The sequence below is a fragment of the Hoplias malabaricus genome, chromosome 14 (genome assembly GCF_029633855.1).
Source record: "Hoplias malabaricus isolate fHopMal1 chromosome 14, fHopMal1.hap1, whole genome shotgun sequence".
NCBI lineage: Eukaryota > Metazoa > Chordata > Actinopteri > Characiformes > Erythrinidae > Hoplias > Hoplias malabaricus.
Window position 1 is genome coordinate 34,663,551 of NC_089813.1, and position 16,380 is coordinate 34,679,930.

The 16,380-nt window shown below is 39.7% G+C and overlaps 3 protein-coding genes across 4 annotated transcripts in view; 2 read left to right on the forward strand and 1 right to left on the reverse strand.

The window, feature by feature from the left end:
* pip5k1bb (phosphatidylinositol-4-phosphate 5-kinase, type I, beta b) overlaps positions 1-3,300 on the reverse strand; it is a 45,482-nt gene extending 42,182 nt beyond the window's left edge. Inside the window, exon 1 of the mRNA XM_066643855.1 lies at positions 3,144-3,300. The gene's annotated coding sequence lies outside the window, so the exon portion shown is untranslated. The remainder of the gene's footprint in view (positions 1-3,143) is intronic.
* A 1,639-nt stretch (positions 3,301-4,939) lies between these two features.
* fxn (frataxin) lies at positions 4,940-13,388 on the forward strand. The gene is made up of 6 exons (XM_066644067.1): positions 4,940-5,114; positions 6,575-6,652; positions 7,038-7,108; positions 7,228-7,348; positions 12,488-12,585; positions 12,678-13,388. The coding sequence occupies exons 1-6, from the start codon at positions 4,989-4,991 to the stop codon at positions 12,814-12,816; spliced, it is 633 nt and encodes a 210-aa protein (XP_066500164.1). The 5' UTR covers positions 4,940-4,988; the 3' UTR covers positions 12,817-13,388.
* Positions 13,389-14,877: 1,489 nt separating this feature from the next.
* Positions 14,878-16,380, forward strand: part of LOC136666394 (tight junction protein ZO-2-like) — a 106,013-nt gene continuing 104,510 nt past the window's right edge. The window contains exon 1 of one of the 2 annotated variants that reach the window (XM_066644557.1): positions 14,878-14,894. The gene's annotated coding sequence lies outside the window, so the exon portion shown is untranslated. Of the gene's footprint in view, positions 14,895-15,744; positions 15,887-16,380 lie in introns of those variants that run through there. The other variant, XM_066644551.1, reaches the window with a different exon arrangement.

Sequence of the window (16,380 nt, forward strand, 5' to 3'; positions counted from 1 at the left end):
TGTACTTCGTTAAGATAACCTTGGCACTCGACTGTGTCCTACAACTGCGTGTATCATGCACTGGACTGACCAAACAATGTATCTGCAAGAGTGAGGGCTCCACCCTCCTATTTACTGAGTATGTCTCTACTTATAAACATTCTCAAAACAATAGTTTTCAATACCTGAAACTCCCATGTTTATTACATTAATACATTTTGTAATTATATTAAGAATATTAAAGGTATCAATTATGGGTTTGTCTTCCTTTTTCTGTAGAACAGTCTGCAGTCTTCTAGGAAGACTTAACACTAGATATTGGAGCAAGGCTGCAAGGATTTGCATTCATAACCTTAACCAATATAGAGGTCATGTACTGGTTTTGGATGAGTAATTCTGCATCACCAACTGCTCAAACTCATCATAAAGTTATTGGATTGGTGTCCATCACTCCAGAGCCTGCAGTTTCACTCCACCACAGCCCAACTCTGAGGTGTTTTATGCCTGAAAATTGGCATTGGGCATATGACTTTAGAATCATGTGCAGTTGCTCCAGAGCTTGCTTTGGTGTTACTAACATTTCTGGAGATTGTACATGTGTCTGCGATGAGGGCACCTTGAAGTGGTGGACATTATAATGTATTTATGAAGCAGAGACTATTTCTTTAAGGTGTGAACACTGCAATATATATACACAGTTCAATCCACAATGTGTTGTTGTTACTGTTATTATGAACGGGTGATGGGCTAAGTTTGCATCAGCGTATTTGCAAGCCTGATCCTGTGATGCTGCTGAATTAGACCCTATGTAGCACTGGCTATGAATATGCATATGCTGACCTATTACTTCACATTAGAGACCACAGACTGCTCTCAGGCCAATGCAAGAGGGTGAGACCGCAGTGGCGAAGTGTGCGTGTGTCTCTGTGTGTTCTGCTGGCCTGTGGACATTGGAGGAATGTCACACTGCACTGTGGGAACAGTAAAAATGTGCGGGGTGTGTTGTGAAAGGAGATCTGAGGGATGGGATTTCCACTGGAATAATAACATACATTATGTAATTAACATGCTTTAATGTGTTTTCATAGCTATGGTTTTAATAAGCGAACGACCTTGAGAATGTCAAGCTACATCTTAGGATTGACAATAATATAGATCCTAATAATGAGTAATTCAAAGCTGTAGTTTGACAATAGGGCTACAGGGATGGACGTTATCGTAGCCACAAACAGCGCAGGAGCAGATGACTTAGCCTTAAGCACTATACTACTATGTATGGTTTAGAGGGCTGGTGTCCAGTACAGTTGGCTTCTCTGCTCTAGCGCACCAGCTAACACAACTAATAAAATTGTGAGTTTAATAAAATATGCTTGAAGAAGAAAATCTGCAAGAGTCTGGCCCTGAAGGTCCAGAGTTTCCCACCCCTGCAGTACAGTAAGCGCTAGCAGTTGTCTGCCCGGTTGCCTGCCACAGAGCAGCTTTTGAAGAAGGCCCTGCTTCTGAGAAATGGTGGCTGACAGTAGCCTAATGCACTCTGAGCATAAACAGAGCGCAGTGTCAGAGGAGGCATAAGTGAGACGAGTGACTCCTGAACATTGTCCAGAGGAGTCAAACGAATGTGAGGATAAACACAAGGCGAACTCTCAGCACAGCCTCAAACAGGCCATCTTCCTCCAATTGTTCCTGACAATCATGTGACAGAAATACAAAAGTGCCTGCAGGTACACAGCCACTGCATTGACCTCACCATAGCGTCTCATGGGTCACATGATATTTTTGAGGCTCCTAGGCAATGTACACGAAAAGGCTGAAACAACAGGACACCAGCCATATTATTCCTATAAATACTGAAATTAAAATACAGGCAAATTCACAGCAGTTGCTGTTAAGAAAACAACACGTACCTCCATGTTTGTCTTTCTTTTTTGGCACAATGAATGGCCAAATACAAATGATCCAAACTTTCATTATGAGTCATGAACATTTACTCTTTGTTGTGTACAGACTTAACTTATGTAATTGATAATGTCTTTGGACACGGATGAACTCAAGGCAAGATTCAAAGCTGAGAAAATGTATTAGGTGCCACAGGATAATACCCTTGATTCCTTGATCTAGTGTTTGCAGAACACACACACACACGCACACACACACACACACACACACATACACACACACACACACACACACATAAAAAGCTGGTATTGCTCTTGAAACAATATATTTCCATCAATTTTAGATGGAAAATGATCATGTAAAATATAACATGACTTTGCTTCTTTAAACTACACAACTGTCAAAAGTGAACCTCAAGAAAAACACTCAAAAACACAAGGAAATATAGGGTCTAAGCCCTTTAATCATCAAGTGTTTTTATTTTCTCTCACAAGGACCAACTCTCCCTTTATTAATTTTAATACTTTTATTGTTATATTTTCTCTTGTTTGAATAAATGTCCTCAGCATTAAAACATTCATACTTTCCTGCGGGACATCTCATACCCCCCCCTCCCCACACACACACACACACACACACACACACAATTCCCATTCCTTATGGTGAAAGTCAATTATTGGATATATACCAGAAACAATCATTCATGAATTCATTAATTTAATTGTATGCCTTTCTCTGTGAGCTATTCAAACTCAATCAGTACACACACACACACACACAAACACACATATGTATATATAGTGCATATATCCAGCCCCAGACAATGAGTTAAAAACTAACAGGAAAAAGCTGTGTTCTGGGGTCCAGCGCACTCATGTACATTGATCTGGGGCTCATCAATACACTCGGCACGTGGAGACCCTACACACACTGCCCTGCAATATTACATCACTTCGCACTCTTACACACGCACGCACACGCACACACACACACACAAACTCTCAGCTGCGTACTGTGCTCAGAATCTATAGATCTAAAGAAGCAGCGGTTGTGGACATTCAGGAAGATGCCGCTTTATTAACGCTGCCTCGGTTTTATGACACTTAAGCCCCAGCATTCATGCAATTCCACAACCCATATAAACCCCCTTGTGCTCTGCGTTTACCTTACTGAAGGCGTATTTGACATTACATAACACCCTCTTTCGGAGACCCTCCTTCACCTTGGGCAGGTGGGACACCACCGATAACTATTAGGATAATAATTACCTGGTTATGTGTGTGTCGTTTCTCTCTGGTGGGATATTTTCGCTGGTAATCCAGTGTTCCAGGTGTGTTTAGGTAGGAGAGAAGCTGGCGACTTTCAGCTGTAGTTTGGAAAACGGAACATGAAAAAAAATCCGGAGCGTCTCCGCCTCTGCCTCTGCCTCTCTCTCTCTCTCTCTCTCTCTCTCTTTCAGACTCTCTCTCTCTCTCTCTCTCTCTCTCTCTCTCTCTCTCTCTCTCTCTCTCTCTCTCTCTCTCTCTCTCTTTCTGCCTATAGTTCACTACCCACAGCCAAGTTTCTGTCCCTTCACCAACACCGCAGGACAGTTTACAAACCCAAAGAGCGCCTTCTGCCGGGAGACAGTGGCATTGCGCCAGATGCTTCCTTTTTTTTTTTTTTTTGTATCCACATTAATTTTCTTCAGAATTTTGTTGTTAATTTCATATGGCATGCTTCCTCAGAAACATATAAAGGACAACTCTTGTTTGGAGCTATTTTTAGTCCCCTAATAGACACCTGTAGTCGAAAAAATCCCACTGAGTGATGTGGAGAGATGGAGGTCTATCCATTTCACCCAGAGAGAGTGAGACCCTTTGTGTTATTTTGAACTTATTTGAAACAAAAAACTGATATTTGTTTTCAGATGGCTGTTACATCACCAGGATTTAACTTTCTTTAAATTTCAGTTATACGGCCTACGCTTAGACAATTGCTTCATTCAACAGTTCCCTGTCTTTCTTTCTTTTTTCTTATTTTTTTCCTATTGTTTCATTAAATGCTTTAACAGTGTATTCATATTTATTTAAGCATGTGTTTAGTCATTTATTAAATTATTTATAATATCTCTTTTCAGAAGGATACTGTTTAAATGCAAATTTGTGAACCAGGTAATTTATACACAAATATATTTGATTAAAGATACACTACATGATTTTATTTAAATTTTAAACTAGTAAAATTTTGTAAAATATAAAGAATATGATTTTAAAATTAATTTTGTAGAAGAATCCATTTTGTGACTGAAAAAAAACTGTCCAAATAAACAGCCCTGAAGACAACTGTTAATTGTTGTTGTAATTCACCTGCTTAGGTTTGGGATGCAGGACCTCTGGCAGCTAACAGTACATTTCAATAAAGTAAAAGCCCTATAAATAAACTTGAGAAGCGTTTTAGCGCCGTCTGCTGGGCCAGAGTATGATTAAAAGTCCATTTCTTTCTTTCTTTCTTTCTTTCTTTCGTTCTTTCTTTAATTCTCTTGTTCTTATCATAAAAATATTAATTGGTTATATGAGTCATCTTTTATTAAACTAACATCTCTCTTTCACCTCCCCTTTTTTAATCACATTTCTTTTTTTATCTTAAGAAAAGTCTTAAATTTAGATTAAAAAATATCACATATTTTGTACTGTTCACACATTATAGACAATAGATATTTACTTCAACATTTGTTCCATGAAAAGAGAAAATAAGTGTTTAATTATCGTGACTTGCTTTGGGCGTTGTGTATTTGCTCAGTATATTTTCTCAGATTTCCAGCAGGTAAAGATGGCTAAAATTTGCCACCAAGTCTAAAACGGTTGACATTTTATGTTTTACAAAGCTTGATTAATACATTTATTATTGTGAGAAATTTCAATACATTTACAAAATGTAAATATTACAAAAATAATACAACATTTATTTTTAACTATAATTTATGTCCCATAAATGTAGTTCTTTCTTTATTTTTTCCCAATGTGCAACTTGTCAATGTAATGTAGCTACTTTTTTTTTATGGGACTTTTATTTTGAAGGCAGATTTGTTTCCAGTGGGGTTGTGTAGCCGGTCAGTTGGGTTATCCTCTGCAATGTCTCTGTTAAATAATAAATGGCAGCGTGTGTGTCTCTTGCTGCTGAAGACCAGGTGGAAGTGTGTCCAGCCGAGCTCCGAACTCTGCTCTTTTGTCCCCGGAGTTCGTCCAAACCCAGAGCGCGTAAGTGAGCGGTCTCACAGAGAAGTCTGCGGTCTCACGCTGTCAGGTTAACGGCGGCGCTCCTGCTGCTGCTCGCTGATGGTTTTAACGTCTGACGTTTGTGGATTTTGTTTAACGTTGACTTTATTCTGAGCTGTCCGGTTACTTTTAGGCGTACATCTCCGTTTCTGTTGAATAGTAAATCCGTTTAACCCGTTCCTGTTTGTTTTCTATTTCCATGTTACACAGAGCATATGCTTTAGTCCGTGTTCCTCAAACCCAGCTATAGATTTATGTGCCTACTATATCTCTATAGATTTCAAAAACCGTCCTTAAAGGTTTATTAGTAAAAGACTTGTTCCTTAAGAGAACCAATTCCTTAAGTACCAATTACATGTACCATTGTTCTTCTCTTAATGGCCCCATTCACATTTTTTAACGTAGTTAACGTGCCCTGGTGGTTTTTGCTGTAGAAGGTGCTTAAGAGTGAAATAAGTAGTCAACACCATGGGTGAGCACTTTACACAGTGCTACTACGATGTACTAAAACACACTATTTAACACAGTTAGGGGTTCTTACATCATAAACCTAGGGAACATGTCATGTGATCTTGAGGGGTGGGGTTTTCAAGCTGCAGGTCTGCTGTGGATTGGAGATTGAAATTGCATATTCATACATCAGCACATACCGAATAAAAGTGAATTGTAGTGGGGATTTTTTTCCCCCTTGGAGATCACTTCTAAATCTTAATTTACTTAACAGAGGTGAGCTTTTAGGGGTTTAATTAATGTCCAGAAGAGGAAATTATTTTTTTTAAAGCAGTCTTCACATGTATGTATATGTATATGATTTTGGACACATCTGAAAGCAGCTTCTAACACCACATATATTAAATTGTATACAACCATCCAAAACACTGGACCCAAAGCATTTCCCTGTTTCTGGCACAGTATAAATAATCTGTCTATAGGACTGGAATGCTACAGACTTGTTTTAACTATAAAGGATGTCATGGTAACATAACATTATTCTTCTTTCTGTAAGTGTGTAATACCGCTTTATCAGTGTATTTTTCATTTTTTTGACATTTCCTCTGCGTAGGTTGTTTGTGTGTGTGTGTGTTTTTTTTTTCGTGTGACCTAATGGTGCAGAGACACAGTAGGACAAGGAACAACAAGGGCCACCATCTGTAAAACTACTTATGGTGTTCTTTATTGGGAACACTCTGTAAATAACTGAATTTCCTACACATTCCTAACATAGGTTGAAATACCCACAGATACATTTTCATTCCATTTATTGGAACAGATCAAAGTAGAGCCATGACAGAAAAAAGGTGGTTACAGTCCAAGTACATGTTGCACCAGAAATTATTCTACAATCTAAAGACTTTGACAGATAATCGTACTTCAGAATGAAAATAATGAAGCAGATGTTTGTGGGTGATGTTTAAAATGAATCTAATCTCTTTGTTTTATAGACGAGATGCTGTGGATTGTATGGCACTAAGATGGGAAGGCCGGAGCCAGCTGCTCAGTGGAACGAAAGAACCGTAAAGGTAGCTTCTCGATTACTTTAAAGCCTATATTAATGCCTCATTTTAGAGTTAACTCTTGTGTTTTGCTCAGTAGATGAACACTTTTCTAGTAGTCGTGTTCTCATATTAATTGAAGGCAACAACTGACACACAAATGACTTACCTGAACTTAACCTGGACTTAATAAATACCCACTTAACAGCTTGTGCAAGATACATTTACTTCATCTTTGATTGTTTCACACTAACTTATTGCACCACAGTAGTTGCATACAGTCTTAAGTCTTTAAAGTAGGTATCCTTTGGTTACTGAGTTATTAGGAGCACCTAATGTTATTTCTAACTGTATAAAAATGTTGTGCAAACTGGAACATTTACCAGATGTTTTTTTTTTTTTGTCATTTCAGTGGATTGATGATCGAAACAGAAGTCTTCATACAACCACACCACTTTCAGAAGAAAAAGCACCTCAGTTTAAGTAAATGGACATTCACTTGTTCCCTAGCAGAATAGTAACTGCAATGCAACATCATATGAATTACAAAATGTTTGAGTGCTGAAAGCACGTTATGAAAGTCATTTGACATGATTTGGCAGGGAGATAACAGAAGCTGTCTACGAAAAGCTGGCAGACGAAACCTTGGATGCCCTAGCAGAATACTTTGAGGACCTCACTGATGAGAACTTCACTGCGTCCGACTATGATGTTGTTTTTTCTGTGAGTACATTAACAAAATCATTATTTGGGCATTATTCATACATTCGTTATCTGTAAACGCTTATCCAGTTCAGGGTCGCGCTGGGTCCAGAGCCTACCTGGAATCATTGGGCGCAAGGCGGGAACACACCCTGGAGGGGGCGCCAGTCCTTCACAGGGCAACACAGACACTCACACCTACGGACACTTTTGAGTCGCCAATCCACCTACCAACGTGTGTTTTTGGACTGTGGGAGGAAACCGGAGCACCTGGAGGAAGCCCACGCGGACACAAGGAGAACACACCAACTCCTCACAGTATTTGGGGATTATGACTTTTATTATTCAAAACCTGTTTGTATTTTTGCCTCTGTATTCTTTTCAGTTTTCTTTTAATAATGGACAAATTTTGTTTTGAGATCCTCACTCGTGCTGTTTTTATTTACGCAAATGTAATCAGTTTCATGTATAATAACCTAGTAATGGCAGGAGTCTTTTAAAACTATTTAAAGGGGCACTATGGCAAAAAAAAAAATTTAATTAATTAAAGTGAGAGGATGTGGAGCTGCTTAAGGTGGATTTTTGGGAGTGTGCTGCAGAAACATCAAATCACCATTACAATGAAGAAAATAGTTTACTCAGACAGCTGAAATGACTTCTCATATAAGTATATTAACTTATAAGCTAGATAGTTTGCTTCCTGGATTTCTAGATACATTAGCACCCGAAATTATCCTGGTAAGGTCAAATGTGTCTCTGGCTTTGATTTGAATAGATAGCTTAATTTATTGCTTTATAAATAGGATTTCTTAAAAAAAAAGGACTTTTATTATGTTAATACATCATTTAAGATTGACCAGCTTGATTGTATTTATTAACGTATATACCACTGGTTGGCCTAGAGGTCACTAGGAAACTCAGTGTTTATAAGGTATATTTGCCTAATGTATGCTCTTAGCTATAGTGAGAAAAAACATGAAAACAACTAAGCGAAGAGAAATAAGACAGCATTCTGAATTTAAGTGGTTACAGCGTTACAGGTTAGAATTGATGTGGTTACTAAATGAATATATATGCCTACATTGTTTGTAGTTTACATTAGCATTGGGTGTTTGATGGGTTCAATTCCCGCTCCGGGTGACTGTCTGTGAGGAGTTTGGTGTGTTCTCCCCGTGTCCGCGTGGGTTTTTTCCGGGTGCTCCGGTTTCCTCCCAAAGTCCAAAAACACACGTTGGTAGGTAGATTGGTGACTCAAAAAGTGTCCGTAGGTGTGAGTGAATGTGTGAGTGTGTGTTGCCCTGTGAAGGACTGGCCCCCTCCAGGGTGTATTCCCACCTTGCGCCCAATGATTCCAGGTAGACTCTGGACGCTCCGTGACCCTAAATTGGATAAGCAGTTACAGATAATGGATGGATGGATGAATATGTTGAAGAACGCAGAATATCCAAATGTCCACTAAGGGGCGCTGTTGATCTATGAAGACATTGCATCTTACAGACGTGCAGTTGCATGTTGAGTGCTATTTTTCTCAGTTGTTTGCTCGTGTAAATAGAGCAGTTCTTTAATTCATCATGATTGTCTCATTAGATGAAACAGGCACAGACACCGTTAGATATTTACATGGATGAATGTTTGAAAGAAGGGCACAATCTTCCTAGAGTGACACAAATATGCCCTCATTTATGACAAATATTCCACAAGAACTTCTCATTTCCTTTAGATATGTTTACATGTTGATACAAGCACTAGCACATAGGAATAGAATAAATTCATATTTAAAGATTTCTTCTAAATTTGAATGCAGTTAATCAACCATGGCGTGTTTGGTTCCTAAAATGTACTTCTTCAGTTTTAATCTGGAGCTTCTAGACTAATGTAGCTAATAAGTTGCTATAGACTTTTGGGATAAGAGGAGCTCATATACCTCAGGTGTTAAAAATCTAATTTATATATGTTTACCAGTTCTCCGGGCATGTGTGAGCTGGAGCAAGTTGTGCTGGCTGTTCTTCCACACTTGACTGTATTGACCCATTTCAGCCAGAGCTGCCCAGTAGGAGGTATGTAGGACCAGGCCAACAGACGCCAGGACATCTGAGGAGAAACCCTGTTTTTCTGACCCAGTAATTTGCCATGAAAATAAAAATGATGCTGATGGTCAGAAATAGAACTGTACAGTTATAGCATAGTATTATACTTAACTTTACACTGGGAATCAGTTCTGAACGTTTATCTTATGGCCTAGTCTGGTACCAAGTGTTCCCAAAGTGTTGCTAAAGCAATGTACATAACAATGTTTCATGAATCAATTGTAACGTAGGCTCTCTCACATGAATTCCATATTAGACCGAGTACAGTGACCTGTCGTAAAGGAATGAGTGTGACCTTTCAGCTCTGTCTCTGACAGCTACTATCAAGAAGACTGATTGTATTCCCTTGACCCTCAGATGGCTGTCCAGCTGTGTTTTTGTCCATCACACAAGAAAAGGCGTTATTAAGCAGATGCAGAGTGTACTTATGTAACGTCATGAATAATGAACACTTTCACTGGACACATAATGACCCTTTAGCCAGTCTTCAGCAGAAAATGACTGACAATATCTTTATAGATCTGTAAAAATTTGGTTTTGTTTTTTGTTTAAGTTGGTTTTTACTGTATCTGTATGTGTAAACGCTATATAATGGTTTGGAACTGTTTTATAACCAGTGATTATAATTTTATATGAAGGGCTAATCAAAAAAGGTTGTATATAACACATTTTCACACTGGTAGTTCGTTTGTTCTCGTCTGAATCTGTTAAGAAGCTCATAATCTTGGAGCATTTTCCTCTTGGTTTGGTTTGTTTTCACACACTGAACAATCCAAGCCCTGGCTACGAATGCCGTTTAGAATCTACCTGCGGCAGGCACCATATTGTTGGGTTGGATCACGTTCTCACCGGAAACTAACCACACCAGAGTTCGTTTGGGAGTGGACCGAGACCACCTCCTCTCAAGAGTCTCGGTGCGGTTGTTTTGGTCCACATCCGAGTATGATCACTTCTTTCACACCTGCCCAAGCGAACCGCACCAAGGGTGAAAACAAACCAGAGTTCGATTTAACTTGACTAAAAAGTACAAGTGTGAAAACACATTTGATTACTTCCTAGTGCCAGCATTTGGAGAGAAGCTCAAAATTCAGACTCTCTTGCTGTTCTATTTTTCACACGGGGTCCTAAATCACACACATGTGTTTGCTTAGTTAATAATAAAAGAGCTGTTTTGAAAGCAAGCATATGATTTCAGGCAGTTTTGTCAAAGTAAGGGAATTATAATTTTACATTACTTGTTACCCACATTATCCTTGCTGCTCTAGTGAAAAAGTGAAAAGTTTTTTCTCGACAGCTCTGAACTGTTCTCCAAATTGATAGTCTCTTGACAGCTATGATTGTCAAAATCAAACAGGTTCATTCATTCATTCATTATCTGTAAGCGCTTATCCAGTTCAGGGTTGTAGTGGGTCCAGAGCCTACCTGGAATCATTGGGCGCAAGGCAGGAATACACCCTGGAGGGGGCGCCAGTCCTTCACAGGGCAACACAGACACACTCACACCTATGGACACTTTTGAGACACCAATCCACCTACCAACGTGTGTGTTGTGTTTTTTTTTTTTTTTTTTTTTTTTGGAGTGTGGGAGGAAACCGGAGCACCCGGAGGAAACCCACGCAGACACAGGGAGAACACACCAACTCCTCACAGACAGTCACCCGGAGTGGGTATCGAACCCACAACCTCCAGGCCCTGGAGCTGTGTGACTGCGACACCTACCTGCTGCACCACCGTGCCGCCTCAAACAGTTTCAGATATAATTAATTATTTTTTGAAGTGATTAACATGTTGATGCCATTCTCTTCTTTTGGTATTTGCAGCAGAGGTGTGAACTTCAAACAACTGTTACTTTGGCACACAGAGATGTGCATTTTCTTTTACAGAGATTGGGAGAAAGTCTAGAAGCCTAGCCATTCACTCACAGCAGTACAAACCTTAGCATGTATTAGTATGCTGGTGATTTTTGAGTGTTGAAATTACATGACTAAATTAAATGTGAGTTCTTACTGTTTAACATTAGCAAACTCATCTGTAGGACGGGTCTCACTGCAGCAGCTGGTGGCAGTGTGATGAGTACAGGGTTGCTGACAGGTTGATTGGTCATTTACACCCTCTTTCCTCCCCCACTCCTCCTTTCTCTCTTTGCTAGATAAATGTCAGGTGACAGGACACCCCCCCCCACACACACATATACACACACACACACTAAACTGAGGCGTGAGTTTCTGCACCTCCCTGCTGCCAAATCATCCAAGCTTTCCTCTGTGTTGTTGAGTTTATGGAGCGTGCCTGTTATATGAGATATAGAAGACGCTAGATCCTCTTTGGCCTCGCGCTGGGTCGGCTGCAGTGGTATGATTTAATAAAGCTACGAGTTTTTAAATCATGTTCTCAGACAGCTGCTGTCTGAGCCACTGCTGAGAGATTGAGCCATGTTCCCTGGTCTGGCTCACTGTGTCTCAGAGCAGGGACATGTACACTCTGCCATAAACCACAGGCACATAAACACACACCTACATACACGTGCTTTCCAACCAGCTACTGAAGTTTACTAAAGAAATACAGGTTGCTGCATGTGTGTTTACAGATATATTGGCCATAAACAGCACAAGAGCCATAATGTTAATTAAAAGAACTATCTGCTTCAATTCGTTTGTCTTGTAGTGATGTGTCATGCTCTGTAAAGGAAAATGTCTTTTCAGGAGCAGAGCCAGAGCCCACAGCAAAAATGAGCAGTGTCTTCCAGCACCTATATTTTTTTCTTTGTTCCAACTGTGTGACCTGCTTGTGAACGTTTTGTTCCCAGTGTGAGAGACGCTCCGTTCTTCTGGTATTTTATCAGGCCACGTCTATTAGGGTTGGTGTAGGGTGTGGTTCTAGTGCAGCTTGTGCTTGGTCCATAGGGGATTTTTGTGACTCAATTTGGTTATTTCATAGGAATTGTATTCACTTCAATCAGATCCACACTGACTTCTGTTTGTAGAAACCACTTAAGCATTTTTACTGATATTTCAATGAACTCCTTTAAAGTAATGTTCTGATGTGTTCCTTCTGTTCATGTTCTTCTCCACAGAGCGGGGTTCTGACTGTGAAAGTGGGCAGTGGCCATGGGACTTATGTTATCAATAAACAAACGCCAAACAAACAGATCTGGCTCTCCTCTCCCACAAGGCAAGTAGTGTTTCCTCTCACTTCTGTGGAACATTACTATGATTAGAAGAAATGAACTGAGCAGATGTCGTGAATATGTTTTGTATTTGCAGTGGGCCAAAACGTTATGATTGGACGGGTGAACGCTGGGTGTATGCCCATGATGGTGTAACCTTGCATAGTCTGCTTTCCAAAGAATTTTCTGCCATCTTTCAGTCAAATATGGACCTCTCACATCTACGCCATTCCTGATGGAGGCGTCAGTGGGACGTCTGTCAGACACACCACGTAACCTAATTCATTCATTGAGATGTAAAGTTATTCAGTGTGGCTTGACTTGCAATGTTGCACTATAACAGAGCTGAAATGCATATAATTCTACTTACATGAGTCTTCTGGATTTTGTATGTAATGTTGCTAACACTGGCAAATCAACAAGATTGACACTGTGTACCGTTTTGCCTACAGTACCCCTCCTGCAAGCACCAGGAATGCGTTTAAGAAACAATCACAAAATTATGATAAAATGGTGTCATGGACATCAGGAAACAATTGTAAACATTCATATAAGTTTCATATAAGTGAGAGGTAATTTTAGAGGCAGTAAACACTTTAGACATCCGGTTCCGTTCACTACCACTTTTAGCTTTCAAGGTTCTCCAGATTACACAGCTCCAGGGACCTGGAGGTTGTGGGTTCGATTCTGTCTGTGGGGAGTTTGGTGTGTTCTCCCTGTGTCCGCGTGGGTTTCCTCCGGGTGCTCCGGTTTCCTCCGGGTGCTCCGGTTTCCTCCCACAGTCCAAAAAAACACACGTTGGTAGGTGGATTGGCGACTCAAAAGTGTCCGTAGATGTGAGTGTGTGTGTATTCCTGCCTTGCGCCCAATGATTCCAGGTAGGCTCTGGACCCACCGCGACCCTGAATTGGATAAGCGGTTACAGATAATGGATGGATGAATGGATGGATTGATGGTTCTCCAGATTTTATACCAATTCATGCTTAATAAAACTGTATAAATCTTAACAATTTAATTATGATGTAATTAAGAACAATTGCTGGAATTGTCAATCTATGTTCAACATTAAAGATAATAGAAGAGTAAAGCAGAACAATCAATCATTTATACTATGGGAACATAAATGTTTTCACACCTGGTTTTTGTGTGTTTGCACCAAATACATGTAAAGTATTGCATGTCATGCTAAATGACGGCACATTATTTCCACCTGTAACACCTAAACCATGTGTCTGTTCCATTATTGTTTTTTTTGTAATTATTTACAGAATAATTACTCCCAAGTACACAGTAATCAAAATACACCCATCATTTAACTACACAGAACACATAGCAAGTATTCTTAATATATGCATGGCTCAAAGCAAGCATGCATTCACTTAATAATGATTTAAATAAAGCCGTCAAACTATACAAATGAAAAGCCTCTAAGCACCACTCTCCCCTACTAAACTCTACATATTCTTTATGGCCAAGGGTAGAAACTACTAGGATAATCCTTGCAAATGAATTTGATTAGTCTAGAATCGGATTAAAGGGGTCATCTTTTAATGGCTCATATGCAGGTGAAAGAGATGAGAGGGCAGCCGCTGTCATTTGATGCTTTTAACCGAATGCCAGGATTTTAAGTCTGGCTGGACCTGTCGAGTGGATGAAGGAAACAAAGAAGGATTACTGCAGACAGCTGGAAGACAAGGCTGTTAGAACCAGGATGTGTGGATTTGTTCTGCTGAGTTCTGTATTTTCTGAAAAGCTTTGCATTCACAAGGTCCAAGGCGTTATACTAAGAGTACAGTCAGCTACAATATTGAAATTGGAGGTGTAGGCTGGTAAATTGTGTTTAGTTGATACAAGATTTGTTGAGTTTTCTATGTTTATAAGTTGTTCACTTTTTTACCTTCAGTTTTCGTTATTTTTTGTGTGTACAATTTGTTATACATTTCTGTTAATGAAAATAAAGTTATAGCTCCTCCTTAAGTCGGTTCCAGACCTGTTATTCCTCTTATTCATAGTGGCCACACAGCCCAATACCATACGTAGTCAAGCTTGCTGTTTATGACTGAGACTGTGATGTGGTAAATGACTGTTGCCTTATTCATAGGCCAGCATTATTTTCACACCATGCAGGGATGATGAAGTGCAGACAGCTTTTATCGACTCCCTCTTTTGCACAAACAGGAATATGCAAATCTGTCACAGAGCTTTGAAACACATGAGCAGAAATAGCTCAGGTTTCCATGGGAACAGTTTGGGCATTATAGGACACCCTCAGTGTCCAGCAGTTTCTTTTCCTTCAGGTTCCAGCAGGCCTCAGGTAGGAATAAAACCAGGCCTTTAGACATCACAGAAATATATTACAATATACATTTCACATTGACACTGCAGAGAGGTTTACATATGTTTATACGTACACAGTAAACAAGGAACGTCCCTGGACGTTTAAAATAGGTCTAAAGTAGTCTGTCCGTCAAGGACATATTTTAAACGTCAATGGACGTCCAAAATCCATCTGAATAATTTTAAGTGGTGACCAATCGATGACGTCAGTGGACGTCCAAAATGCGTTTTATACAAGTAATTTATTTCGGGACCAATTAATAACGTCAATGGACGTCCAAAATACGTCTAATAGTCGTCTTTTGAATGTCTGTGTTTGGACGTCTTTTCAACGTTCATTTTCAACTATAAGAGAACGTTGATTAGACGGCAGTCATTGCGTTATTTCAACGTTGAATCAACGGCTAAATGTTTACTAGGTACATACGTACGTAATTATATAATAATAAGAGACCCTTCACCTTTAAAAGAAGCTCAATTTACAGACTAGTCCATTTGTTGTTCTGCCACCATTGTGCCACAGAGCAGGCACAATTTAGGTGGTTCAAATAATACTCAGCACTGCATTGACACTAATGTGTAACTGCCATGGATCAGACACAGCAGGGCTACTGTAGTTTTTTACCCTTTATTTTTGAGTGGGGGGTATTTCTTCTAATTCGAATTCATTTTAGAGCTTTATGGTGTTTACTGTAGTACAGTATAAGACCCAAAACGAAAGCTCAAGCTGTTATTGTAACCTGCTTTTGAGTCAGTGCCACGTGTCTAAACTTGTAGCCACCTGTAGACTGAAAAGACACGCCCAGTAGTACACCTCTATCATCGAAACTGGGGGTGGAAACTTTGTGTTTAGGTTTTCTTAGCGACTATTGAAGAAATTACAACCAGTTTATTGGACTTTAACCCATTATAAGTACCCCTGAATGTATGTTTATCAACAGCCGCTTTGAGGACCGGGCTTGAACTGAGGTAAGACAGTTTGTCGAATGTATATCTTGTTTCTGTTTACAGTGGATAAGCTCGTTCTACAACGACCTCATATATGGCTGTAATTAGAGTAAAACTCCTTAGTCATGTCCACTGGGTATCTATCATATGAGCTTGTCGCTGTTATATGGTCGCACTCGCAAACCTTGAGAGCGTCGAAACAGGGGTCGTGTCACAAATCCATCTCCAGGTAATAACCGAACCGAGCGCTCGTGACCTGTTAGGGGCGGGGGTCAAACTAACCCCGGGGCAAAGTTCAGGCATTCACTCAGTCACGAATATGATGAGTATTTCCAAATGGCAGTATGTTCACCCCTACCTGAGTGAAATTATAAGGAATAGTATTATTAAACTACTGTTTTAAAATATTATAATGCAAATTGTTACATAGGTATAATGTCTAATCTCTCTCTCTCTCTCTCTCTCTCTCTCTCTCACAATCAATTATGAGGGATAGCACCATGGCACATCAAGTA

Coding starts and splice junctions, on each gene's coding strand:
- fxn (XM_066644067.1), top strand. CDS start 4,989: ATGTCTCTGTTAAATAATAAATGGCAGCGTGTGTGTCTCTTGCTGCTG. Junction 7,109..7,227: donor GAAAAAGCACCTCAGTTTAA/GTAAATGGACAT, acceptor ATGATTTGGCAG/GGAGATAACAGAAGCTGTCT. Junction 12,586..12,677: donor TGGCTCTCCTCTCCCACAAG/GCAAGTAGTGTT, acceptor TTGTATTTGCAG/TGGGCCAAAACGTTATGATT.